Below are 26574 nucleotides of genomic sequence, written 5' to 3' on the forward strand. Positions count from 1 at the left end.
GATGCAGTGTATGGTGCTGTACTAATCCTATCCACTCCAAACTTACACTATGGAGTTACTGCACAATTATAAGTGAGCAGCACAACCAATGTGCTGAGTGACAGCCACTTGTTTAATAATGTTTAATCTATACAAAAGGTGCCCCCTTTCTACTGTCTTCCACACCATCAATGTCATACTACCTGTGCATTGTAGATTGCAAAATAATATACTTTATGGAGCACATACATTTAACACCATAAATGCATAATAATCTGGGACATGTTTATCATATTGCACAATAATCTTGGACAATATGGACATATTTTTTTCTGGGGGCAATTAAGTAACTTAGAAAAAATATTTCAAACATGTCTAGTATCAAACATGCTATAGGGGTCTTCTTGCACTTTGGGACCACTAGAAAATCCTTTAGTAATTGTAGTGGTCAGAAAATAAAAGCAGCCACAAGATCAGACACTAAAAAGCAAAAATGTGCTGTTCTGCAGGTAACTAGTTGTGCCTCCTAAATTGTACAAAATGATCAGATTTAGTCTTAGGGTGTTGTCTACAAGGACATAGTACATTGGAAGTGTCTTCTGTGCATCAGACATGCTCCAAAGCTCTCAAAAACGTATGTATACATTCTTTATTTACCTAATGTGCAGCAAAATATGGATTTTGCAATTTTGGTACACAGTTTGAAATAATATTTAGCACTTATTGGCTGGGTTTGAATAGGTATTGTATTATACATTGGAATTATATCAGAAAACAGTGAAAGCTAAAAGTATAGAAAGCAGAAATGTCATATAGGCAATATAATTACAAGTGTCTAAAATTTATATTGTTTACACATAGCTTATTGCATAGAGTTTTAACACTTCCATTTCCAGATTGCTCAAATAGTCCCAAAACCATGAAAGTGTGAAATAGTAAAACCAACCTCTAAATTTTTGTTACACTGCTCAGTCGCACAATTTGCGCCAGTCCTTTGAAATTCACGTATCTAATACTTGTGGCTCCTTGAGGCAAGTCAACGGCGCTCGTGTGCAAGTGCAGTATAGTAGGTACAGGCAGACGCAAGGTAAGCACAACCCTCAGGGATGCCTCTAATTATTTTTTAAAATACGTCCCTTACTATGTTTAAAGTTGATGAGGACTGAAGAAAATTTGCTCTTAGATGCATCACTACATTAGATTTAACACTGAACGTATCTTAAGATGCGTGTAACTCCAAATAAAGATGTGGAAGCGTATGTTAGCAGACGCAAATATTCACATACACTGATGGCAAACTTTATGGTCAACTATAAATCATCTCTTAAGTATCAATTACAAATCGGAAAAAATGCGGATGACCTATGCATATTATTTTCACAAACGTGCTGTGCAGATACAGCAGCACTCCCCCATCCCCTTCTTAGATGTGCTTCCATGCAGGCAGCTTGCGCAGCCCCTATTGGGATTCCGATCTATAGAGCGAATGAGTATCTTGGCATGTTAATATGTTACTATTACTAAAGGACTACCCTAATTAATTAGGACTTTTCCATTTTTCTCCTGGTTGGAACTTAATTTCTGTATTAAATAAAACGTGATGAAGGAGATATCGAGACTATCTTTATGTTGTCACATCTGAGTGTTTTAATGTTTTTATTACGTTTGTATATGCGTGTATATAATAATATATGCACTTGAGTTTTTTCTACAAGCTGCTTCTAAGCGGTGTACAAAGCGTCCTATTGAAAGGCAAAGGCTGACACTCAGTCTGCAGCCTCTAAGGACATATAATATTCAAGTCATTTTGTGGCAGAAAAAAGACTCCGAAGCCACTCGCTAAATTGGAAACTACTTTAAAGAGCCCTCTACTTCCACTGATGCTCATTAAAATATGTCTTTCCACAAAAGGAAATCTCAGCTTAGCATTTTGCATAGTATAAGGAGCATTAATACAGCTAGCTCGCTTTCACCAAAGAGTACCCTGACCACCCCAGCATCTCACAACAGAAGAAGCATATTATGTAACCCTGCAGTCACTGTCATCAGGCTGCACAAAGCCATGCACTGACCTCACCAAACTGACACAATGACACACAAATAGGCACATAAAGTCACACTAGAAGAAAAAATGTCATCTGTGTTCTGCAACCACAATTATGCAAGTTTGTAGATAATCCTTAATGGTAGATTTACCAAAACGTTTGAAAAGGAAAAGTGGATGTGTTGCCCATAGCAACTAATTAGATTCTAGCTATCATTTATCTAGTGAATTATAGAAAGTGATAGCTAGAATAAGATTGCATGCTAATGGCAACACCTCTACTTTTACTTTTACTTTACCTTACCTTTAGTAGTGTTAGCTATAGTATACACCAGTGAGTGAATTGCCAGAAAAAATGAAGCTGGCCAAGACACAGACATACATTTTGATTGGGTAAACAGTTAATCACCAGTACAAACCCCTTTCAATAAACACTCTTCAGTCTGAACTGAATATTATAAGCCTATGCACTGGTCACTAAGGTTACATTTATTAGGTATAATAAAGATGGCCCTGCAGACCGATCTTACCACTGCCCCCTGGTGGGGATCATAGAACCTCTGCAGGAGCTGGACAGAGGTGCTTTTCCCACATCCACTGCTGCCCACAAAAGCCACAGTCTGCCCACTGGATATTCTGACAGATAACTCTTGTAGCACAGGAACATCCGGCCGCGATGGATAATTGAAGGAAACTTGACGCAGTTCCAAATTTGCTTGACAGTTATCCTATAATACATAGATAAAGATTAAATAAATAAGGAATTAAATAGATATTTAGAGAAAATAACTTATTAAGTAGACGTCACCTACTGTTCACAAGTGACATTACTGCACCAACATACATGATAAGTTCCAAAAGTTGCTGTATGTTAGGTCAATAGTCAATAAGCTGTGACCTTAGGCTACATTTTGCAATACACAACTGTGTGCTATAGTCACAAGTGACAAATCACATGATCTGGAACGAATAGTTCCTTATGAGAGTAGCAACTTATGTAACTTTCAAAAATCTCTAGTGCAGCTGAAGCCCAATGACTGCAAAATTATAGGGGTATAAGTTTACATTTGTACAGACAGAAGTGAGCAATCACAATCATCATCATCATCAGCTATTTATATAGCACAACTAATTGTGCAGCGATGTACAATGCTACAGAAACTAAAGGACTTACTGGTTTTTGTCCTAGGGAACTGTAGCTGTCAATAGCCGGTTCTCTACCAAACAAGGCAAACAGATGGGAAGCTGCAGACTTGGCTTTAGCATAGTCAGGAGCGAAGGATAAAGTCTGTCCTACAGCGACTGCTCCGTAAGTTAGAAGGATAAATACACTGTTGAGAAATCAGAGTGTCGGGTGTTTCAAAGTGTGCTGTATTGTTTAAGAGCTAAACATAATTAAAGTCATAATATAGGCATTTATTTAAACAGACTCAATAACTGGTTTGGAAAATTTAGACAAAACTAAAACAAACAAAGTAGCATCAACTTTTGATTTAATTCAGAAAAAGTATACAGTAAAATCTATAGTTGCCAATTATCCATATTTTCCAGCGTTTAAAGACAGGTCCCTGTAAAATGTTTCCCCTGAGATGACGCTGTTTCTCATTAATGCCCAACTGCACAATGAGATGCTTCCTTTTCTGCATGCTAGAGGCAATTTATACTATATGCTCTTAAACAGGGCTTAATATGTTAATATTTATTGATGAGGTGTATTAAGATTAAAAATGCCCATGGAAATTATTTTAAACTTTTGGCAGCTGCGTAAATTGGGCTAGCAGTAATAACAGCAAAGTTCACTTGCAGTGAAGAGGGATAACAATACAAACAAGAGATACCTTTCTCTCTGCTACATATCACTGCAGAATCTTGGAATTTTCTTTAATGCCTAACACCGATCGCACCCAATCTAGCGGCTACATGGTTGTATGCCAGATTATAACAAATATCTTCTGTTTAAATATTGTACTAAGTGGACGTCCATCCCAAGAGAGAGAGAGAGAGAGAGATAGAAGAGGAAGGGGAAAGGAAAACAATAGATACCGAGATATAGAGTTGCACAGCTACCTTGGATACAGGTAAGAATATATTGCCCCCCCCCACCCTGTTCCCAAGCATATTTGCACATTTACTGCCCTGTGAAATAGACAGAATTGCTTTGAATGTGATTTGAATATATGGAAAACAGGAGACAGCCAAGAAAGGTAATCAGAAGTTCTTATTTCTCCAATACAAAATACTGATTAATCCTCAAATCATCTCATTCAAGGCTGTAACAGAAAACATCAACCCCATGTATTGTTTTATCACCTTGCAGCATGATACATTTGCTGTTGTTAGTTTTTGATTCATGAGAAGATATTGCAAAAAATAGTGGAGTAATTATATTTGAGGAAAAGTTGTAAAGTTTATATATGAAATATCTATAATATAAATGCCTAGTGGCGTGTGTTAGTCTGTGTGTGTGTGTGTGTGTGTGTGTGTGTGTGTGTGTAAAAAATAAAACCAAGCTGCAGCGCCACCTGCTGGGCGGAGTTATACACTGACCTACTAAATTCTTAGTGTGTGTGGGGAAAAAAATTCAGAAAGGGCTGAAATTTGGTATACTAAGATGTTTTTAATTTGTTAATTTAATTTGTTAACTGTTAAAAGTGTTTATAAAGATTTAAAAAAAATATATATATATATATTTCTTGAAGGAAAAGTGACAGTTGGGAGTGGTTGGTGGTTGCCGGGGGTGACAGTGGGGAGTGGTTGGTGGTTGCCGGGGGTGACAGAGTGAGAGGAGTGTGATACTCAGGACCGCTGAGAGAGATCCCTGTGTCTGGATAGACATCTGGATAGATGTGGCAATGAAGATGAAGGATGAGGTGATGGAGAAGAATGATGAGGTGGTGACATGTGAACAAAACCACGTTAAAAAAGGGCGCTTACGTCGGGAAGTAACGCTCTTCCCCTGAGGAGGCCGGGGCTATGGCCCAAATGCATGACAAAAACCTTTTTAACACCTTAAGTAGCTTGATTTTACTAGAATGCATGAGTATCATGCACGGGTTAACTTGCATATATATATATATATATATATATATATATATATATATATAGTTTTTTTCAACAGTGCTACCATCAATTTGCCATCAATAAATAATCCTTTGTTGTGGCTTAAAATACATTTAAGACCAAGTAGTGAAACAATAGTCCAGAAGCATATGCTCCTTTCATATAAAAATATGATGCACCTAATAAATCCAAAAAGACAAGGGAGAGAGGGATATAGTATAGTATTTAATATGCCAAATAATATCCTTATGCACATATGTGCTTACTTGGAATATTAGTGTGTATATATTTATTTATTTATATTTATAGTCTAGTCATTAATTTGTAACGCACCACAGTGCTCCGCTGTGCTGGAGATTGGGGAAAACAACAAATACATAAGACAGGGACATAAAAGGTACAAAAAAAGCACAGATGTGAAAGCAAAGGTTAGGGAGTATGTTTTTTTTTTGTTTGTTTTTTTTTTTAAATCCCAAAGGTAGAAAGGGTACTGGTTCCTGTTCTGGTTGGCTCCAGTCAGAAAAAAGGAACAGGGGTCCTGATTCCAGCTCTGTGCTCCTTCAATCCAGTGTAACTGGTGTCCATTAATGTGCTTTGTTTTGTTTTAGAGAACAGATCTTTGGGCCTGATTCATTAAGGATCTTAACTTAAGAAACTTCTTGTTTCAGTCTCCTGGACAAAACCATGTTACAATGCAAGGGGTGCAAATTAGTATTCTGTTTTGCACATAAGTTAAATACTGACTGTTTTTTCATGTAGCTCACAAATACTTGATAGCTTATTTGTACACTGAAATTTAAAGTTGATATTTGTGTGCTACATGAAAAAACAGTCAGTATTTAACTTATGTGCAAAACAGAATACTAATTTGCACCCCTTGCATTGTAACATGTTTTTTTCCAAAAATAAGAAGTTTCTCAAGTTAAGATCCTTAATGAATCAGGCCCTTTGTCTCTAATATGTAACCCAAACTGCTACCAGGTAGCGTTCTTAGTGTGTCATCTGGGATTTTTGTTTAAATACATTTTTTTATTTATTTTCAATTTCTTATTTACATTTTTCTAAAAATTTAATTGCTTTGAAATAGCAACCTTCAAAAGTATAATCTAGACAAGTGAACTTGCACAAGCCTAACCCGCAGAAGTAACCTTCAGCATCCCAGACAGAGAATACTCTGACTAATCATTCATTTTTGTTGTGAAATGAAACCACAATACACGCTCTTCAACAACAACATTTCCCTACTAACAGCATTTGCAAAACCCGCATACAGAATCAGTCTAACCTTCTGAATTGAATATTTCAATGGGCAATATTTTAATGTGCACAGAACTTGCCTTCTCTTATTTTTAATTATTTTCAAGCAGCTTTTATTAAAGATTATCTGACTACATTTAAAACCATGGACAGACACCAAAGGATAAAGAAAACCTTTACATCAACTGCTTATAATCCTCAATCATCACCTGCACAACCTAATGCAGGTATCGTGTCTGCCACTCAAATCCCAGAATAAATATACAAACATCCACTCTTCTTTATTGGATGAAAACATTGGAGCCCTACATGGAACCATGGAGACAGCTATAGCACAACTCTGCCCAAGGTCGACCAATAACTGAAGAGGAGCAGAGGACCTTCAATATGGTAGAAGATTCAGAAGTTCAAAGCAGCTGAAATAAGTAAGAGTTATAGACCTACCTGAACACATAAATGGAAAACACTTATCTTAACACATAATGGAATTGTTACCATAAGAATTGGATATTGGATCTGCTGTCAATCCCATACTGATTCAAAAAAGCAAATAGAATTGGTCCAAAGAGGAAAACCAAAGACACAGTGATAAGGGGCAATTTAATTAAACTGATAAGCCCAAACCAATGGAGGCATACAGAAAAAACTAACTTAATCTATGTACGTCATAAGCTACCAACATTTTTCTAATATGATGGCACAGCAACACAGTAAATACTCACATGTTTGTAAATCAATTTATACTAAGAAGATAAAATATGCCCTTCTTTACCCAGCCAAGATGCTAATAATATTCATTGGAGGAACTCTTTCATTCACATCATTCAGGAATACCTTATATCTGGCACTCTCCTGACAGCTTTAAACGTTCACCAAGATATTATATATATATATATATATATATATATATATATACTGACATTGTTTCGACAACCTAATCTTGTGTGGACTGCGAGCTGCCTTGATTGTGCCTCAAAATATGGATGGCACTGTGCTAAACATTTAAGAGCAAATACATTTTTATAATAAATAGTTTCTATGACTATGTAAGAGTGATATGTAAACAGGTGACTGAGGTAAAACAATGTCTGCAGTAGTAAACATTGCTGTTAACAGGACAGTTATATGAATCCAAGTCAGAGACTGGGTAGGAGGGACATACTATCTCAGAATTATGTCAGTGTGCACGGATCGTGCATCATGAAAGTAAAGTTAACAGACCTGAGTCATTAAGGAGAGTAAAGCAAAAAAAAGGAGTAAGTTTTCTTCTGGATAAACCATGTTACAATGCAAGAGGTGCAATTTAGTTTATTAATTTGCATGTAAGGAAAGTACTGGCTGCTTTTTCATGTAGCACGCAAATACTTGATAGCTTTATGTTTACACTGAAATATAAAGTTGATCTAGGACATGCCCTACCCCAACTATAAATCTGTCCACACATTTTAAATTTAGCTCCCCCTCCAATGCAACATGGTTTTGCCCAGGTGCAAAGTTACTCCTTTTTTTGGTTTGCTCTCCTTAATGACTCAGGTCCAACATATTTACACTTTTTTTTCAGGCTCACTTTCCATTCAGCATATAAACAGTAGTTTTTATCATAAGCTATGTTACTTCAAGAAGAGTCAATATATTCTATCCATTGATACTTACAGCAACACTTGCTCTACGTTCATCCTTCCTAGTTGAATTAAATAAGCTCCAAAGCGGTAACTTGCTGCATAGGCAAAAAATATGAAAGACTGACTAAATGCAAAGCAAATGCCGTATATCTGTGCCTTACGTTGTGAGTTCCTACACATTGAGGTGACAAAACACAATGCTAAGAATTACATTAAGAGATAAATGAACAGTACAAATAAGAGCACAATGAATAGTGAACAGATAAGCAAAACATGCAAATGCAAAATGGTTGTATTGTTTATTATTTAAATAATAGTACAAGATGCATGTGTGCTTCATTAGGAGTTCCTCCTGCGTATGCCCAACAGGCTGTGTAACTGGCCTTTTCTATCGCCAAAGAGACACTTTTCAAATTAGTAAAAGCGAGGTTACCAGAAAAATAAGTAATAACAATTTTGCAATTATATGACTAATTGGGAAATATAAATGTAAAAAGTACATTCAAGTGGAGATTACCTATAAAATGACATTTCATGTCACTATAACCTTTAGATGGGTAACACTTAATTTTTAACTAAACGATCACTAGTCAAATCCTAATTTTATGTTTCACAGACACCAAGTGGCGTTATTGTTACCTGTAGGGTTTCTGTAAGCTTTCCGTGTAATGTTTCTCAAAAGTTCTCTCTCTTGTCAGTGATACAACAGTTCTAATATTATCCACAGCTTCAGTTGCAATCTATTCGTTTATTGATAAGGAAATTAAAACAATAATAAAATGTAATTATAAAGAAACAATGTATAACACACAAACATTGTATATAGGATTCTAAAAGTAAAAATGACATTTGCTGGAAAACAAAGTTAGGATACATATGATAAAGAAATGATCATACTATTTAAAGGTATCGCTTAATCAATGTCTCTTAATCAAACACGATTACAGAGTGACATGTACAGTGTCTGACATTGGTATATATTACATGACATTCATAAATAATTAAAGGCGTGCATAAATTATATTATGAAATAAATCAGTATACAACAAGATATAGTAGATCGCAGCCGCACCACATTTATATAACGGTTTGATTTCACTTTTGGTACCGTCTACGACTTAATACAGACACAAATTCCTGAGTAGATAAAACAAGAGCAGCTGGCTAACTGTCCTTGAAGCTCACATAAACCAACTTGTGTAATGTTACTGAAAAGTAATTAGTTTCGAAGATACTTGACAAAAGGGAGTACAATATATCTAAGATAAGCCGCTGTGTATCTTATTCTCTGTGAGACTGTTTCACATTGTTGTAAATATTAATTTAAATTCCTGCGTTTATCAGAATATAAATGATGGACCCATAAAAGCCTCGGGTTACCTATGTAGTTGAAATATATATATAATATATATATATATATATGGTAAACAGACAGACAGATATTGTTCCCTCTAAGATCAATAATCTGGAAATTGTAGTTTTTAAATGAAAACTAGTTAAATGAAAAGAAGGAAATACTGTTCAAAATTGCACTGATCAGTAGTGTCTCAGTAAAGCCCTTAAGTGCGGTGATGTCAATAGTATAAGCTGTAAAATTATTTGACTTCCGGATTGCTCAGATGACAAAGTTGAGTGTAACTGAATTGAAAGTGAGTAGTTAGATCCCTGTATGCTACATATTCAGATTTTCATGTATATATATATATATATATATAAAAGTGTTCATAGACAAAGCCATTTTTGGGACCACTCACCATGGCCACGTAGAGGCAGATTATTAACAATTAGCAGTGTGATTATTAGTGAAATGAGTGGGACTTTTATGAATATAGGGAATGTTATATCTGTAGAGTATGGACTAATGTTCCTCGGTAACAAATACCTTTCCTGCTTGCTGAAGTTCCTTTTTATCACGATTTGCAAAGCCAGTCAGTGCCCTGGTCTCCAACAGTCCAGTGATCACAAGAACAGGAGTCATAGCTAGAATCAGCAGTGACATCTCCCAACCATAAAAAAAAGCAATTATAACGGACAGTCCCATACTGGCCACATTCTGTGCAATTAAGCCAAGCCTTGTGCCTGTTGCCTGAGTAAAAAATTAGAAAAGGGAAACTTTAATATCACAGAAGACAAACATAAGATAATGTATAAGAGAGATCACTGGTAAAACTGCCCTAATTAGTGCTCTTGAGGGAGAAAAGCCATGTCTGTTGGGCTATAGCTTGGACATACTGAAAGCTGCGAAATCAGGTCAATGTGTTCACTGATGCAAGTACACAGTGTACATCTTATACAGTACATCTTTCTAGTACCCATTTATGCCTGAAAATATTTAAGAGCTCCCCGTCATGTCTGCTAATGAATACCAAGGAACCTCTAATGTTACAAAATGGGAACTAATGTCTGAATAAATGTTTATAAATCTGTGCAATATGTGTGTGTAAGTGGATTGCAGGTAGTTAAAATGGATCACTTTTAAACTGAATATAATGCATAATAGTAGATCTAAAAGTCAGACAGATACAGTGCAAATATGTGAATTTTGCATATAACATAAGAATTCTAAAAACAAGTTGTACTTACAGTCTGGATTTGGGAAGCCTCCAAAGCAAGGCTTGTTGTTAAAGCTCCTGTATTATTTTTCTTGTCATCAAACCATGACATCTCCTAGTAAGTGTACAAAGAAAATATTTAATGTAATATAAATAAGTATTCATATAAACAGAAAAACTGACATTACATTATATTGTCACTCACCTGACGCAACATTGCTTTAAATGCCATCTGTCTTAAACGCATGGTGAGAACTTCTCCAGATCTTCCAAACATGAAGCCCTGACAGGTAACAAAACTTAACTTGGAGTAAAACGACCAAAAGTGGTGACAGTGACAAGACAGGTAGGAGAGAGCAGGACAGTCTGCCAACTGTCATGAATCTGCTGGGACAGTCCCGAACTTGGGTGACTGTCTCGCTTAGGACAGTTGGGAGGTATGTCCCGCTTCACCGTGTACTGCTCGTGAAGGCAGAACTGTGTGCACCTAACAGTAGTGCACACAGTATTGCCTGTGTATTTCTCTAAAATGATAACCATGCTACATCATAGGGGGTTACACAGTCTAAAGTGCCCAGACCCCCCAGAGCCCTAATGCAGCTCTGGGCCTGGGCATAAAAAAATATATATATATATATATATATATATATGGATTAAGCAACACTACAATAGCCTCTTTTTATATAGATAAATATATATTGTACCAAAAACCACCCTTTTAGGATGGGCCGCTGCTGTCTGCTTTCCCCGCGGGCTGAAATCTGCCAGCCCTCCCCTGGCACTATGTATTGCCACATATGTGCATCATAAATAATTATTGCCCCCATTAGCAATCAGATAGTATTGCCCAGTTACTATTATTATATATTCATGTTTCCCCATAATAAAGTACAATAATATTGTCCCCATAATACAATGAAAAATTAAACTGTCCCCCATAAGTTAATTATAAATTATTTTTGCCCATTAATCAATAAATAATGATTGCCCCTATAATTTATATGTCAGTAGTGCTTCATCTTATGTTCTGGATGGCAAAATAGCTCAAACAGCATGCAGTTTGAGCAATCTCGCCCCTCAAAACCACCTCTTTTGTTTTGGGCGCTTGTATAGTGGTTTTGCTGTGGTTTTGCAAACCCCAATTTAGTAAATTCATCTCTTTGTATGTTCATCATTGTTAAAATCGGGATGGTGATTTGTAAAGTAGTGGTTTTTAAAAATGTTCATTGGACGTTTTAATGGCGGTGTGGCCTTCAGTAAATCCGGGGTTTTTTAAACCGCCAGAAAAATAGCAGAAAACTGATGGTTTTATCAAACTGCCCTTTAGTAAATCTAACCCTAAGACAGTCTGCCTGAGATCCTGTCTTGCATTGGCCAAAGTCATACTCTGAATGCCCATAAAGTAATACAATGACTCAAAGGGCTGCAATGATAACAGCAAACTCAGAAGTCAATAATCCAGGAAAGGAGCTATATTTGCAATGCAGTGCCGTAACTAGAGTTATATCTGAATTTCTTGCTCCTTATAATGGTAGAGTAAGATTGAAAGCAACATTGTCTTACCTGTAAGAAATAAGTAAAAAAAGATATAAATCCAATGACTGCAAAAATTATACAATATAAATCAGATTCACGTTTTATTTGATCAGGATCATCATTCCCAAACAGCTGTCAAAACAAGAAAACAATATTAATTTTGATTCACTGTATACATCATTGGATTAAGTTAAAGGATGATCACGATGGTAAATATTAACCTAAAGATGAATACACTTATCTAAATGCAATTTAATGAGATCCATTCCTAAACATGTTTAAATGTAAGATATATCGACTTACATCAGTTCTGTAATCTCTGCCTTTAATATCACATTCTACAATGAAGCAACACAGTTAGCAGCAGTAGTACATATATAAGGCAAGTACCATGAAGTCTTGGCTGAACCTCCTATTTGGTCCAGAGAAATAATTACAGATGGCTATTAATAAGCCTGAGTATTATTATACTGAGACAACAGACTAATGTGATCCCATGTTTGTTCTGAGGCAATTCTATATAGTAATTGTTTTACATTTATTTATCTTGTGACTTTTTCTATGTCAAATGCTATCTGTTTTATTTCCTTTTATATGTTATGGCATTATATTGTAGAGGTGTTCACTCTTATTAGAGCTTCTCCGCAGTCTTTTAAATAGTTCACTCTTAAATCAGTTTTTTATGCTCACTTAGAAATCATTGATATCTATAGCGAGACGCAGGAAGAGTGAAACTGAGCACTTTTTGGATACTTACCGCTACAATTTTGGCAAAAAAGATGCAAAACATCGGATGACTCCCCCCATTAATTAATGATGAAAAGGTTCCAACCAGAATATAAGGCCACTCTGACTGGTTTAGTTGCAATAGCTTTATGAAGGAAACATCAGGAAGACCTTTCTGTAAATGGAAACATAGATGTTATATATATATATATATATTTCTTATGACACATTAGTTTGCCAATCAAAGTGTGTGCAGACCGCAATCGCTATCACAAGCAGTTGCAATAACTATAAGGGGCATATTCAATTGTTGGCGTTATAGCCAAAAATCTCGCGGCGCGCACACTATTACCGTCATTACGGTAATAGTGTGCGTAAATAGCGGTATTACGGTAATTTTCTTGCTGGATTTCAGCTCGCAGTTCCCTGAGCCGCGAGCTGAAATCCAGCTTACTATTACCGTAACACCAGTAATAGTTTTAAGACCGCAGGGCAACTAAACAATTGAATACCCCCTTAATGTGCCATGCTAAGTATTGTATTGCACCATCCTGTGGTAGATGACCCCCACAGTGTACTTCATAAAACAGTTCCATACAATATTCATTTAGGGTGCAACAAGTATGTTTAAAAATGTATCAACATTTAAGTGTGATCATCGAAATATTTTGTATCATCACTTTTGTTATTTTTATAGCCTAAACGTCTGCAAAACATTGCCCTGTTTTACAGACCTATGACATTATATTTTGAGAGCATCTACTCAACTTTGCCAATCCTTAAGCAAACTTAGTACTTTTTTTTATCAGAGCCTAATTTTTGCATGTTCAATCTTTCTTGCACTTCTATGTTAATTCATACCACCAACTCCAAATAATACTGGTAGCCATTAAATTAATTGAAATACTAACTAGGAAAGATTCAATTAACAAGTTAAATTGTTCTGAATCGTACAATGGCAATACTGACCTATGATCAGTCCATAATGTATCAAATATCTGTCTGTTATTTTATACTGGGTGGAAGATATGCCACCAGATATTTGCACAGCATGCATCTATAAGATATATTTCAGGATGCATGTATCACAACATGCATCTTACTCAAAACACAGATGTGAAAACACAAGTGTACAGATGCATATTTGCGTATATGCAAAAGTGACTCTTTTTCATCCAACTCTAAGTCACGCTCTATGTATTTCACCCATAGCTTTTTAAAAAAGTTAAATGAAGTGCTACCTCTTCCACATCAGTAATTTCATTTTCTTCCTCTTCTTTTTCCTCCACCATGATATGTTTCAGAGCAGAATTTTTGGTGTTTGGACACTTTACTGGAGATGGTTTGCTATTTGTTCCATTTTGAGTTGTTTCGTCTTTTTCATCTTCTACTTGTATAAACTAAAAAATATCAGAAGTGCAATAACTGTACCTCATTCAATTTGGTAATCTCTGCTGGACCAGTAAATTTAAATTCATCATCATCATTAATATTAATCATCATTAATATTAATTATCATTAATATTAACAATATTTAATTAACCAGTTATTTCATTTGTTTTTAGTAGATTTTACTCTGTAAATTTGATTTTAAAGTCTATCAGTCACCCACGCACAGCAGAGATAACCATTTTGGTGTATAATTCAACATTATTGACAATCCAGCTTATAAAATTACTAGGCTCATCAAAAGCACATCAAATGTACACATACAGCCAGCACACCTTTGAATCAGAGCAATAGAATATTCACAATCCTAGAGCAAGCTGTAGCCAATCAGAGTTTTAGAATATTCTAGAATTAGAATCACAAGTGGAATCAGAGATCTACGAAAGTGTAAACTTCATTTAGATTTCATTATTACACTTGAAAATATGCAAACATTGACAATTGTTCAGAGTCTTTGGCACATGGCTATCAGATTCAGGAACTCAGGATAGCTCACAAGGGCAAAGTATCAAGAATTCAGTATTGCACATAGGCAGCAGAGTGTCACAAACTCAGACTTGCACTCATGCAACAGGGTGTTAGGAACTTACAATTGCACATGGATAGCACAGGCCAGGAAATCATGATGGCACAAGGGTAGTAGAGTACCAAGATCTTAGGACAGCACATGGGTAGCAGAGGGTTAGGAACTCATAATAACACACTGGAAACAGGGTGTCAGGAACTCAGGATAACACAGTGGTAATAATGTGTCAGAAATTCAGAATAGAAGATTGCTAACAGGGTATCAAGGAATCAGGATAGCACACTTGTAGCATGACAAACTCAAGATAGCACACTGGTAGCAGGGTACCAGGAAAGCACACTGGTAGCTGGGTGTCAGAAACTCAGGATAGCAAAGTGATGGCAGGGAGTCAGGAACTCAGATAGCACCCTTGTGGCACAGTACCATGAGCTCAGGATAGTACACAGTAGCAGAGTGTTAGGAACTCAGGATTGCACCAGGTAGCAGTTACAGAAGTACATGGACAGCAGGGTGTCAGGAGCACATGGATAGCAGGACCAGGAATTCTGGGTGGCAGAAAGAGAATAGCAGAAGTTCAGGATTGCAGGACAAGGAACTCAGGATAGCAGAAATAGGGTCAGGACAGAATTACAAGAACTGCAGTTGTGTGACAGTGTAAGCTCACCAATTACCTGGCAAAGAATGTAGGGAAAACCAGACCTTTCAAAGGACAGCCTGCTGGTGCAATTCATTAACTGCTGGGGAATGCAGCAGGATTTATTATCTGCTGCATTGGACAGCAGCACTTCTGGTTGGAGTATGATATTAGACTTACCAAGTCCACAGTCAGGAGAAAACAGAGCTTCTGCTACAGAGAACCCTGGGTCTAAATTTCATAAACCCATTATAATTTCATTTGGAGTTATTGGTAGTATGTAAGAATGAGAATATGAATTGCAATTGTGGAACAGCACAGTAAGGTAACCCTTCCCCACTAGCTTTTGTAAATATGAATATATATACTGTTAATATCATAATACCTGTGCTGTTGCGAGTGAATGGTATATTCCTTGTTTCTCCATCAATTCAGTGTGTGTTCCTTGTTCTGCTACACTGCCATTTTCTAATACAACAATTAGATCTGCTGTCCAAACTGTACTGAGACGATGGGCAATGACAATTGTAGTACGACCTTCACTTGCCTGAAAATCATAGAATCATTATTAACATCACCTAAAACATAACACATACCATATAGAAAGACTTGCCATTTTGTAGTATCTCTGTGGATAAAATGCTCTACCACTCAGAGCCAGCAGGAGTGCTTGCACGCTATCTTTTACTACCCCATTTACTTATAATTTATTAAATATTACATTTATAGGTAAAGAGAAGGTAATACTAAACCATTAAAAACACAGATAATAATTCTTTGTGTTTGTAGTACATCAGCATTATCATATATATATATATATATATATATATATATATATATATATATATACATATATATATATATTTTTATATATATATATATATATATATATAATATATACATAACAATACAATATATGATCTATACAACATAATTACCTTATCTAGAGCAGCTTGCACAATAGATTCGCTCTCAGTATCCAGAGCAGAAGTGGCCTCGTCCAGCAGAAGTATTTTAGGGTTACGTACTAAGGCCCTAGCTATTGCTATCCTTTGCTTTTGGCCACCGCTTAGCTGGGCTCCTCTTTCCCCAACTAGAGTCTCAAATTTCTAGAGTGTGAAAAATAAAGATTGTGTTAAACACATAAGCAAAGTAATGGCCCAAAATAAATAAAAAAAAATCTTTTACATTTCTTACACTTTTCTAGCAAGTGTTCATAACCTCCCAGCACAAACCAATAAAACATGATAAATCATGTCAGGTATAGTCGCCCTTAAGATTTCTATACTACAATACTACAATGTACAAAGTAGAATAACTGAATGGCTCATTTTAATCACAGAAGAGTCTTAACAGTAACACATTGTTCCTATGTGAAAGCTAATTATGTAACATTTACTGTTATATTTAGAAGTTTCCGTATTTGGTTGGATGACACATTTTATCTCTACTATCTCTAATGTGCACTTCCTCTTGTTATTGTAGTACTGTAGTTCCTGCCTATTCTTTTGAACCATACCAATGATGGATTGCACAATGCATATTTAAACAGATATAAAAGCCATTAGACATATAAATCATATTATCTGCACATTATACACCATCAAATACAAATTGTCCATCTGACAATAAACGTCTTTTAGGGCTCATTCACACATGTACTGGGAAAATAGGTAAAAATGCATGAAAATAAATTGTACTTTAGATGGGTTTTAGTGATGCGTTTTGACATGTTTTCCATGTGCATTTCATACATTGTGCTTTTACTTATAGAACCTTTTATACTGGTAGTGAGCGTTCCTGGAACAGATATGGGACATTACAATATCTACTCTCATTGGCAGTTTGAATCCCCTGACATCAGGTGAATGAATCAACACCGGGGCACAGAAGGGGACAGGAGGGGACGGAAGGGGTCAAACTCCCAGTTCAAATAGCAATTTGCATTTACAATTTTTTAATCCCCTGTGGGGGTATCCATCTGAATCTGTACCTTGAGAAGTAAAGACGTAGGTGAGGGGTTCAATCAGAAGAATTGTTAAATTATGGGGAATACCAATGTAAATACTGATTTATTTGTTTATTGGGGGCCACAAAATACCTCTTTAGTACACTCCAGTTTTGTTATATATAGCATATCTTATGAAGTTAAAGCTTTTTATGGTATATTTGAATGTTTTCATAGATTATGCGGTCCTTGTGGAAGGGATATATTTAGAACATTTGGCTAATCTATTTATTTTTGTTCCAATAGCCAATCTTATTTCTATATTCTTACCTCAGGAAGTGCCATAATGAAGTCATAAGCGTTGGCTTCTCTAGTCGCCGTCTCAATTTCTTCATCAGTCACATTTTCTCGTCCATATTTGATGTTGTTCTTAATGGTAGTTCCAAACAGGACAGGTTCTTGGCTCACCACACCAATCGATTCTCTGTAATGTCTGACATTCAGAGATCGTATGTCATGGCCATCAACCATTATCTGTAATTAGACAGTTCCTGCATTAGTGTGTCCAAAAATATAAGTTAGTACCAGATTGTTGTTCTATGTGTGGTTATATAAGGTTCCATGTAAGATGAATGGATAAAATATATTTACCTCACCCTCTTGTGGATCATACAGTCTCTGCAGGAGCTGCACTGTGGTGCTTTTACCGCATCCACTTTGTCCAACCAGCGCCACTGTCTGACCAGATTTAACTTTTAAATTAAGTCCTTTTAACACCTTGAAAAATAAAACAAAATGTTGCCAGGCAATGATTTACACATAAATTTTAATTTTTACTTAAAAATATATATTTTACTTTAAATCACCCGAACAGCATAAGCCAAAAAATAATGTTTAAAATAATGTTTTAAAAGTATTAACTGTGGTGAGCTAACAATACATAAAAACAACAACAACAATAATAATAGTAATACTATTGCACAGTCCATAATGAACAGAATTAGATTTCTATACCTATTTAAGGCTTTAAGGCGGCTGTAGTTGCTTACATTAAACAAGTGAGGTTTACACTGCATTTAGCACTCCACTTCAACAGCCTAAACAGTACTAAATTAAGCTATTTACGACATCTCTGCCAAGCTATGCTGCAAAAGTGTCAAATACAGATACATGGGGCTTGTACAGCTAGGTTGACAGTGGTTGGTTATATTTTTAGCTTAAAATAAAATATGATTCTAGTTGGTCACTGACCAATAGTCATTAAATAAATTTAGAAATCTTTACTATCCTCACCTGGATGTTTGGCCGAGAAGGATAACAAAAGTGAACATCTTTAAACTCCACATTTCCCTTTATAATATCTAATCTGTATCCTTCTATTGAAAAGCTGTCAATAGCAGATATCTAAAATAAAGAGAAAAAAAATAAAAATGTTGGTAAGATGACCGGTTAATTCCAGTGAGGTAAGCAGATCTGTAAAGTGCCACAGTCCAAACCATTGAAAAAATAGTAGCAAATGTTTTCTATTCTTCTTCCAATGTTTCCTTCAAAATATAGGGAGTTTTTGTGATATTTTCTCCATTTACTGTTTTCAATTTTGTTAACATTCTGTGAGTTACAGGTTTAACTAAACACAATAAAAACACTTATTTCAAACATCCATATGTGAGGTATCTATTTATACTTGTGAAAAACTAAATTGGTATTTTATATGGATATATTAGCTTCACTATCTCAGTCTCGCCTGACTGGAAGCTGAAATGATGAGCTCAAAGTGTATTCTGCTGTAAGTATGTTGATGTACATAATGCATTATGTGAGCACTGCCAGTGGTGGATTATAACAAGGGGGAAAGGCCCCACCCACTCTGGTGATGTGCAGCCCTGGGGCACCACAAACTAACTGGCCCATTAGGGGCTGCAGCAATGTAAAACAATAGCAGAGAGCTTATACTTCCCATTGGCATTCGTGGTAACACCCCCCTGGCAGTGCAAAAGCTGGTACAGCGTGGGAGTCGCTGCACCGAGGTTCCCTCCGAGCGGTTCTGGGCAGGATCAGTAGCAGGGAGGCATTATAGTGGAGACTTGTTAGGGGAATGCACTTGGGCAGAAGTGTTGAATAGAAGATGGGGTAAGAACATGTAATTTAAATTAAGAAGTGCTTGCATTAATTTAAAGTCTTAATTGTAATTTAAGGGGTTTCATATAATTTTATGATGCTTCTCTTCCTTTGATTCTTAGTTTAATATGCCATGTGTGGGGGAACCCTTATTAAGTCAATGCAAGCTATGAATTAGTGGTTGGAGAGGTTCATTTGCAAAAGTAACCTTAATCCTCCAGTGAGCACTGTGCTGTATATTCCTGTGTCTGTGCTCTACTGGATGCAATTCTGTATTTGGATACAGTCTAATATCTAGACACTGCTGGGGAGAATCATGCTTGTGTGAACTACTTGACATATTTGTGTGTGTGGTCAGTGTGGGACAGTTTGCTGTTTTATGCACTCATGAGCTTAAGGAAGGATGAGGATATAGACACTGTTACATACAATGGTCTGTGGCACTACTGGGTATAATACTGTAAGTGGGTACAGTCACATCCACATTGATAAAAGGGGAGATTGTAGAGTGCAAAATGAGAAATTAAATGCACCCCACATCGATGGAGGCACCTCCATATAGGAGGGGGCAGCTGAAGACTCCAGTCCCATGGAAGTTTTCAGCTGACCCCTGGGAAAAGGATGTCCATCTGAGCTCTGGGAGTTCAGGAAGACCAGGGAACCCCCTAGGTTCAGCAAAAGGGTTCTTGAAGACCCTTACCCATTTAAGGGGTCTTATGGCTCTGGGGGATAGGGAGGAACAGGGTCCTTCTCATTTTGGAGAGGGCCCAAAGTACCAAGTTCCTAACACAGAGTCACACACTTTGGGCTTCAATAAAAAACAGTTCTGCACAACATGCTTGTGAACGGTGCCCATGCTAGATCAGCTTGTTATTAATTTTAGCAACAATTTAAGAAGATAATTTATTTTAAATGTACAAAAACCTAGCAGAGTTGCTCTGTTTTACAGTAGGATAATTTAACCCTTGATCCAATATCTTAAAAACAAAATATAGCAAACAGTTTCATTAAGACAAGCTAAACAGGACATGTATTGTGTGCAGATATATTTAGAATATGTTGTCTATATTAAATTATAATTATTAGAACAATAGTTATTCTTTAACAAGGAAACGTCTTGATTTACAGGGCTGATATGACATAGCATGGCAAACAAAGTGCAATAATATAATGCTCTCTGTAATTACAGCACACATCAGAAATGAACTAACACTGATCCCCAATTTCTAAGAAAAGACTTGGACAAAACTCCAACTGAATACAATTAATTTAAAAGGTAATATGCAGTGGAACACTTAGTCATGGGAAAACAGCAATCTGTAGACATTGTCTGCGATAATACAGTAATCAATACATGACCTGCAGTGAAATGTTTCCATGAGCTGGAAGAGGTTTATTTGATGCATGTCTCAAGCAACAAAATTGTAGGCACCAAATAGTGTCTCTCCTTAAAGTAAAATTTAATATAAGCATCATGTGGAAACATGTTGAGAGGAGCTTATGTATACATTTACATTTTTGTTCTCACTAGAACCACTATTTCTCTCTCTCCTCCCACCACCTTAGAGCTACATGGTTCCAACTCCCCTCTCATTTGGGTAAAAACCAAACAAACATGAAAACAATTCAAGCCAACTGAGACCATGATTAAACAGTACAAATGGTTCTAGCATGTAAATGACTGAATAGCAATATACAAAAGAAGAGACACAATGAGAATGATGAAAGAAGAAGAACAATGATGTGCAAATTGATGCTGCCTGTGTCTATGTGCCTGTGCCAATGTGACCTATCACCAATCCAAGCCTGACCAGGTACTGAGGAAGATGTGACCAAACCAATGGATGAGACTGAAGTGCATCTAAGCATTACCTGCTACCTAATTGGTGGAGCTCAATGCGACATACTAATTGGTCCTCTTTAAGTGGCTCTACTCCTTATGAGCTATTGATTATTTTATAGCTGTTGCTGAATCTCAAAAATGACTGCAGAATACAAAGGTTTTGTCTCTTTCTTCAATGTCATGCTTTGGGGCATACTGACAAACAGAAAAATAGATGCTATGCTCAGGCATGACTCATCCTTGTAAAAGGGGAATCGAGCCATTGTGGTTATTCTACTCCGAGCCACCTTATTACCCACTGACTCGCAGAGCTCTTACCGGCCCGACACTCCGTCATTACAGACAAACTAGGCATGGTTTAAGTGTTTTGTATAATTTTGCATAAAAGCTCACTTAAACTGCAAAAGTATTATGCCTGGTCTCTTGACTATGGTGCTCAGCAAAAGGGCATACTGTATAGGTTTGTTGTATTAGTTTACATTTCATGTACAGTCCTGACTTACCTGGTCAATTACACAAAATATCCCATAGGCTGCACCTCTTGCAATGGAAAAGGCTTCAAGATGAGAAAACGCCTGACCAATGCAATAACTGCTTATCACCACACTGAAGAAGACCTGACGGAGAGAGCAAGTCCCATCAGTAATAGCAAACACACGTCAGTAAATCAATAAATATACCTTTCTTTTGTTCCTCATACAAGCCTATGTCTGTCTCTTTCTTGATATGAGTGTTGTTCTGGAGGCCTTCATACAATAGAACCAAGTGTGACTGTAGATGTCAGACTGACACCATAGTACATGCACTGCGATCTTCGTGACATAAAGGACAAGAACTGTACTCAGATTGTAAAAGCCAAACTTCTTTATGGGTGGTAAATGCAATACAAGAACTACATGGACCTAGTTCCACTGCCTCTCTTAACTAGTTGCCTCAGGAATAGGTCATGTTTGAAAAAAAGTAAAAACTGTGGCAGATGGCAACCTTTCACAATGTATATGCACAATGCAAAAAGTAGGACAGGACCTAAATATTATTAGTTGATACTCCTGTCCTCAATTCTACTAAGGCCATGTTCCATATAAACTACAACTGCAAATCAGTGGCCGTTTATATTGGGGAAATCTATTGAGCTGTGTTGACAGCTGACTCATCAAAAGTAATAGAACAATGCAAACACTTTTCTAGGGTAAATATGCAAATAACACATATTATTGGACATTATTAAAAAGAACAAACAAAAATGTCTAGATCTGGAATAAACATATGTGCAGTGATTTATTGAGAATGCCTTTATTTTGTTAAAAGCAGCTAAACTTACAACAATGGCATCTCCAACGGTATATCCTTGATCTCCCAAAATTAAGATTGTGCCATACCAAAATCCTAGCCCATATGAGCCATAAACAAACAGGTACACAAAGCCAAGAGCTAGCTGAGATGCAATTGCTTTCTTGATACCAAGTTTTTTGGCCTCTCCCAAGTTGTTTGTGTATCTAAAACAAAAATGAAAAAAGACACATAAATGATGCAATATGTTATCTGCTCTGTATCATGGGACTAGAGAAACACCTTTTTATCTCCTTCTCTTGTCCTCCAAAAGCCACCACTGTCCGTATTGAGGAGAGGACTTCTTCAGCCACAGCTCCGGCTTTAGCGTAAGCGGAGAGCTCCTTGCTTGTTAGTGAAACCATCATCTAATTGCAGAGTAGAACATCATTAGATCACTTGAAAGGAAATTATTATTTGATATATACACAAAATTGTAATGATCAACAGTGACACCATTTACATGAATATTTTTTTTGTTCATTTGTTTGTTGATCACCATAGAAAAAATAAAAAGAGGCAACCAAGATTGAAAGTGAGGACACTCTTATTTCAAACAGTGCTGCCCCTTTTTATTTTTAGGGACTCCCCTTTTTCAAATTAGGGTGACCCATTTACTGTGGAGCTAGGAGAGAAGGAAGGGGGGGGGGGGAATCTGAGCTCTTGCGGTCAACCTCTCCTTCTCGTATCTACCACAATGTTATTTATTGCCTGCTAATTAATAATTTCAGCAGGCAATAAATAAAAATGACTACTTTAATTTGAAAGAGGAAATTTACCTTAGAGAGATAGAGACTCTAAACAAGCCTTCCCTTTTACTATACATGTTTGTGCATACTGTGCCATCGGTGTGCACACATGCACAACGCCTTAATGCTAGAGCGGCTCCTCCGCTTAATAATTATTAGAAAACCCATGGATCATGGTGGAAAGTGATTGGTGGGATTAATGCCCCATCACTGGAGGACGAGTGGGATTCATTCCTTGCAGTTTGGGTGTAGCCTGGAGGACGTCCCACTCGTCCTCAGCAGTGAAGGAGTTAATGAACCTGCAATCAGCACAGCGGATGGTAACATCTCAATCCAGAATCCACTTTAATACAGTATCAATGAGATGAATTGTATTCAAATCGTAGCAATCACTGGAAGCGTTATATAAAACCATTGGCACGCCGCTGTCTATCGGCAAGCATCATTTAGAAAATTAAAATAACACGTTGAAAGCCAGCCGGCATTATTCAATGATCATATGATACAAAAGAATCTGTTCCAAGTCAGAATGTCCGTGTTCCTCCTACTGGGGAAATGTGCTTTCCTAGTAGATTCAAAAGGTTTGGACAACCTCATGCTAAGTTACCCACACATAGGGCTGAAACAATGTCTTGAACATCCACATGTAAACTCAAATATAGAGTTATCTTAATGATTTGTTCTTTAACGAACCGGGACTTCACTTATATGCTTTAGTCACAGTGCATTAACTAAATGAATCATCAGTGATTATAAACAACCCTTAGGGTGTATTCGCATTCACTTATTGCAGCAGAGGAATTGCTGCTCTGTTTTCCAGGTCAAATTTAAAATGTAACCAACCAATCGCATAGTACTCATTAGTCTCATAAATTCATTCGGCAGATTACTGTGCACATTTCTTTTTTACAAAACTTTAAGTGTGCTGGCACTAAAAACTTTCAACACAATCTATGGCAATGAAACAAAAACATAAATAAATTGTATTATATACAGATAAAGTGACAAGAATAAACAGCACAGCAAACTGTGCTGACAGCTTACTATCTGATTAGAACACTGTATTCTTCCTAAGTATAAACAAATAGATAGAGTGGCAACATAAGAATAAACAAAATACAAAACTATTCTGACTGCTTCCTAATTTTTTGCAGCACAGTGCTCATATTGACACATACATATATAAACAAGGAGCCAGGATAGACAACACAGAGAGCTGCTAGCAGCTTATTGACTCAATAGGACTAAGATTCCTTATATAGATAACCTCTACTCACATAGAAGATTTTATTATATTTCAAATTAAAAAGCTGACAGGCTAACTTAATAATTTATTAGAAAGATCACATATTTAACTAACATGATTTTCTTATATTTCAACTTTAAAAGCTGACATGTTGACTTAATTTGATGTAATTCCTTAACAATGAATTGTTCAGAAAGAGCACATGTTCTGCTAATTAAGAATAACAGTTACAGTTATCACCTAATATACATAGCCCCAAATATTATTGACAGTGACCCAATTATACTGCACTGGTTTCGGGAGAATACCCTTATGGATGTTAAGTAAATTCAATCAACCAACTTAAACATAACATTTTGGTGTTAATCCAAGAACCAATTAGACTAAGACCCAGTAGACCCAAGAAATATAACCATTTAACTGAGTTATTTAGAGTAGGAGTGAAACTTAAATCTTAAACATATTACATAAAGAGCAAATGATGTGTCAGCATTAGTCTCTCAGGATATGTTAAGAATCATAGCAATTTGAACTGTAATTAACAGATTGTGGGGTCTATTTATTAATATTGGGTGATAGGGAAGATTTTCTGTTGCTGTTTATTGCAACCTACCACCCAATTTAACAAGAAAATTTCACAGTGGAAGCGGAGAGAAATTGGCTAGCTATAGTAAGAGGAGTCTTAGTGTAGGGATCATCTGAGCATGGGTGAGCCAGAATGCCTGAACTTGGCCTTCCAGTTCCAGATTAATAAAGTAATTGACAAGTGCAGCCATTAGCTAAACATCCCTAAACGCAGATGATAGGGTTAACAAATGGTACTTATACCTTAGGGGTTAACTCCTTTCCATTTTCCAGCCAATGGGATTTGATGGATAGTTACTTCCTGAAGAGGATATACTCCTAAACAAAGCATGCAAAATCCTTCTTTCTCTACTGGAAATCCCACCGCACTCTCCCTTAATGTGTTGTTTATTTACTATTAACTATTTTGCTTTGCGGAACAGATATTTGGCAGAAAGGCAAATTTTGTGAGTCGTCACATGGTACCATCGCTAATTGGCCGAAGGCCACTACCCTCTTCAAAGCACCTTTGCTCTTGGTCCTTTAAACTGGACTCCTTGGCCTGTCTTGTATGGTTGGGGCATTGTGAGCCCAGAGGGGGGCAGTCAAGCTAACGCCAGATTTAGCACCGGCCAATCGTAAAGGATTTGCCCTGGGACCAGTGGTTAGTGCCGGATGGCCAAACACTGTTTGGTAGCTTGACGTAGGTTGGGTCGCCTCACCAATTTGCCTTCTCCACCACCGATTTAAATTCAGACTTAAATTCCAATTGAAATGTAATGAATTACGACTTAAATTTTAGTCAAATTTAACAATTGCCTGGTGTCATTATTTTTAGTGATAAGTTATCTGGTTAAAGTTTTATGAGGGGTATAGTAACAGAAGTGAGAACTCTGCAGTCTGCAGTTTAATAGATCCCTATGTAAAAAAACACATGACATATGTCTCAAAATACTTGACCGTAGCATCTCTAGTGGACTTTTTAGCAGATCTAATGATTATTGCCTTATACCTAGCTAAAATAGAATAGGATATAAAAAGAAGGCCTATAATTTCTTATATTATTGAGTTACATGGTATCATTAGGCCCTTGAAGAGGGGATCGCATGTGAAAAATCCAGTAGGTTGCACATTTGCAAAGCAATTTATACCCTCTTTGGGTATGCTTAATACGTACTTTTCCTTGTATTGTCAATTCTCTTATGTTCCCGTTATGATGTTTAGCTACATGCTGAGAGAGAAGAGAGTGTGTCTTGATTTTATTATAAGCATTCCCTCTATGTTCTAAGATTCTAATATTCATGGGTAATTCTTCCCACGTACTGGATTGCACATTTGCACCCAATTAGATAAATGACATCTCTAGTAGTGAAGGGATGAAAATCTGTGTCC

General features: G+C 36.5%; 1 protein-coding gene across 3 annotated transcripts in view; it reads right to left on the reverse strand.

Annotated features, from left to right (window-relative positions):
* ABCB5 (ATP binding cassette subfamily B member 5) overlaps nt 1-26574 on the reverse strand; it is a 141641-nt gene that overhangs the window by 91293 nt on the left and 23774 nt on the right. For 2 of the 3 annotated variants that reach the window (XM_075212202.1, XM_075212205.1), the window contains exons 8-25: nt 22867-22991; nt 22616-22790; nt 21798-21911; nt 18627-18737; nt 17985-18110; nt 17664-17867; nt 16324-16494; nt 15771-15932; nt 14018-14176; nt 12808-12951; nt 12078-12182; nt 10720-10797; nt 10546-10629; nt 9845-10048; nt 8602-8702; nt 7994-8134; nt 3198-3354; nt 2554-2751 (exon numbers count right to left, since the gene is read on the reverse strand). In XM_075212202.1, the coding sequence (XP_075068303.1) occupies nt 2554-2751; nt 3198-3354; nt 7994-8134; nt 8602-8702; nt 9845-10048; nt 10546-10629; nt 10720-10797; nt 12078-12182; nt 12808-12951; nt 14018-14176; nt 15771-15932; nt 16324-16494; nt 17664-17867; nt 17985-18110; nt 18627-18737; nt 21798-21911; nt 22616-22790; nt 22867-22991 (2559 nt within the window). The remainder of the gene's footprint in view (nt 1-2553; nt 2752-3197; nt 3355-7993; nt 8135-8601; nt 8703-9844; nt 10049-10545; nt 10630-10719; nt 10798-12077; nt 12183-12807; nt 12952-14017; nt 14177-15770; nt 15933-16323; nt 16495-17663; nt 17868-17984; nt 18111-18626; nt 18738-21797; nt 21912-22615; nt 22791-22866; nt 22992-26574) is intronic. The other variant, XM_075212203.1, reaches the window with a different exon arrangement.

The sequence above is a fragment of the Mixophyes fleayi genome, chromosome 5 (assembly GCF_038048845.1).
Source record: "Mixophyes fleayi isolate aMixFle1 chromosome 5, aMixFle1.hap1, whole genome shotgun sequence".
Classification (NCBI taxonomy): Eukaryota; Metazoa; Chordata; class Amphibia; order Anura; family Limnodynastidae; genus Mixophyes; species Mixophyes fleayi.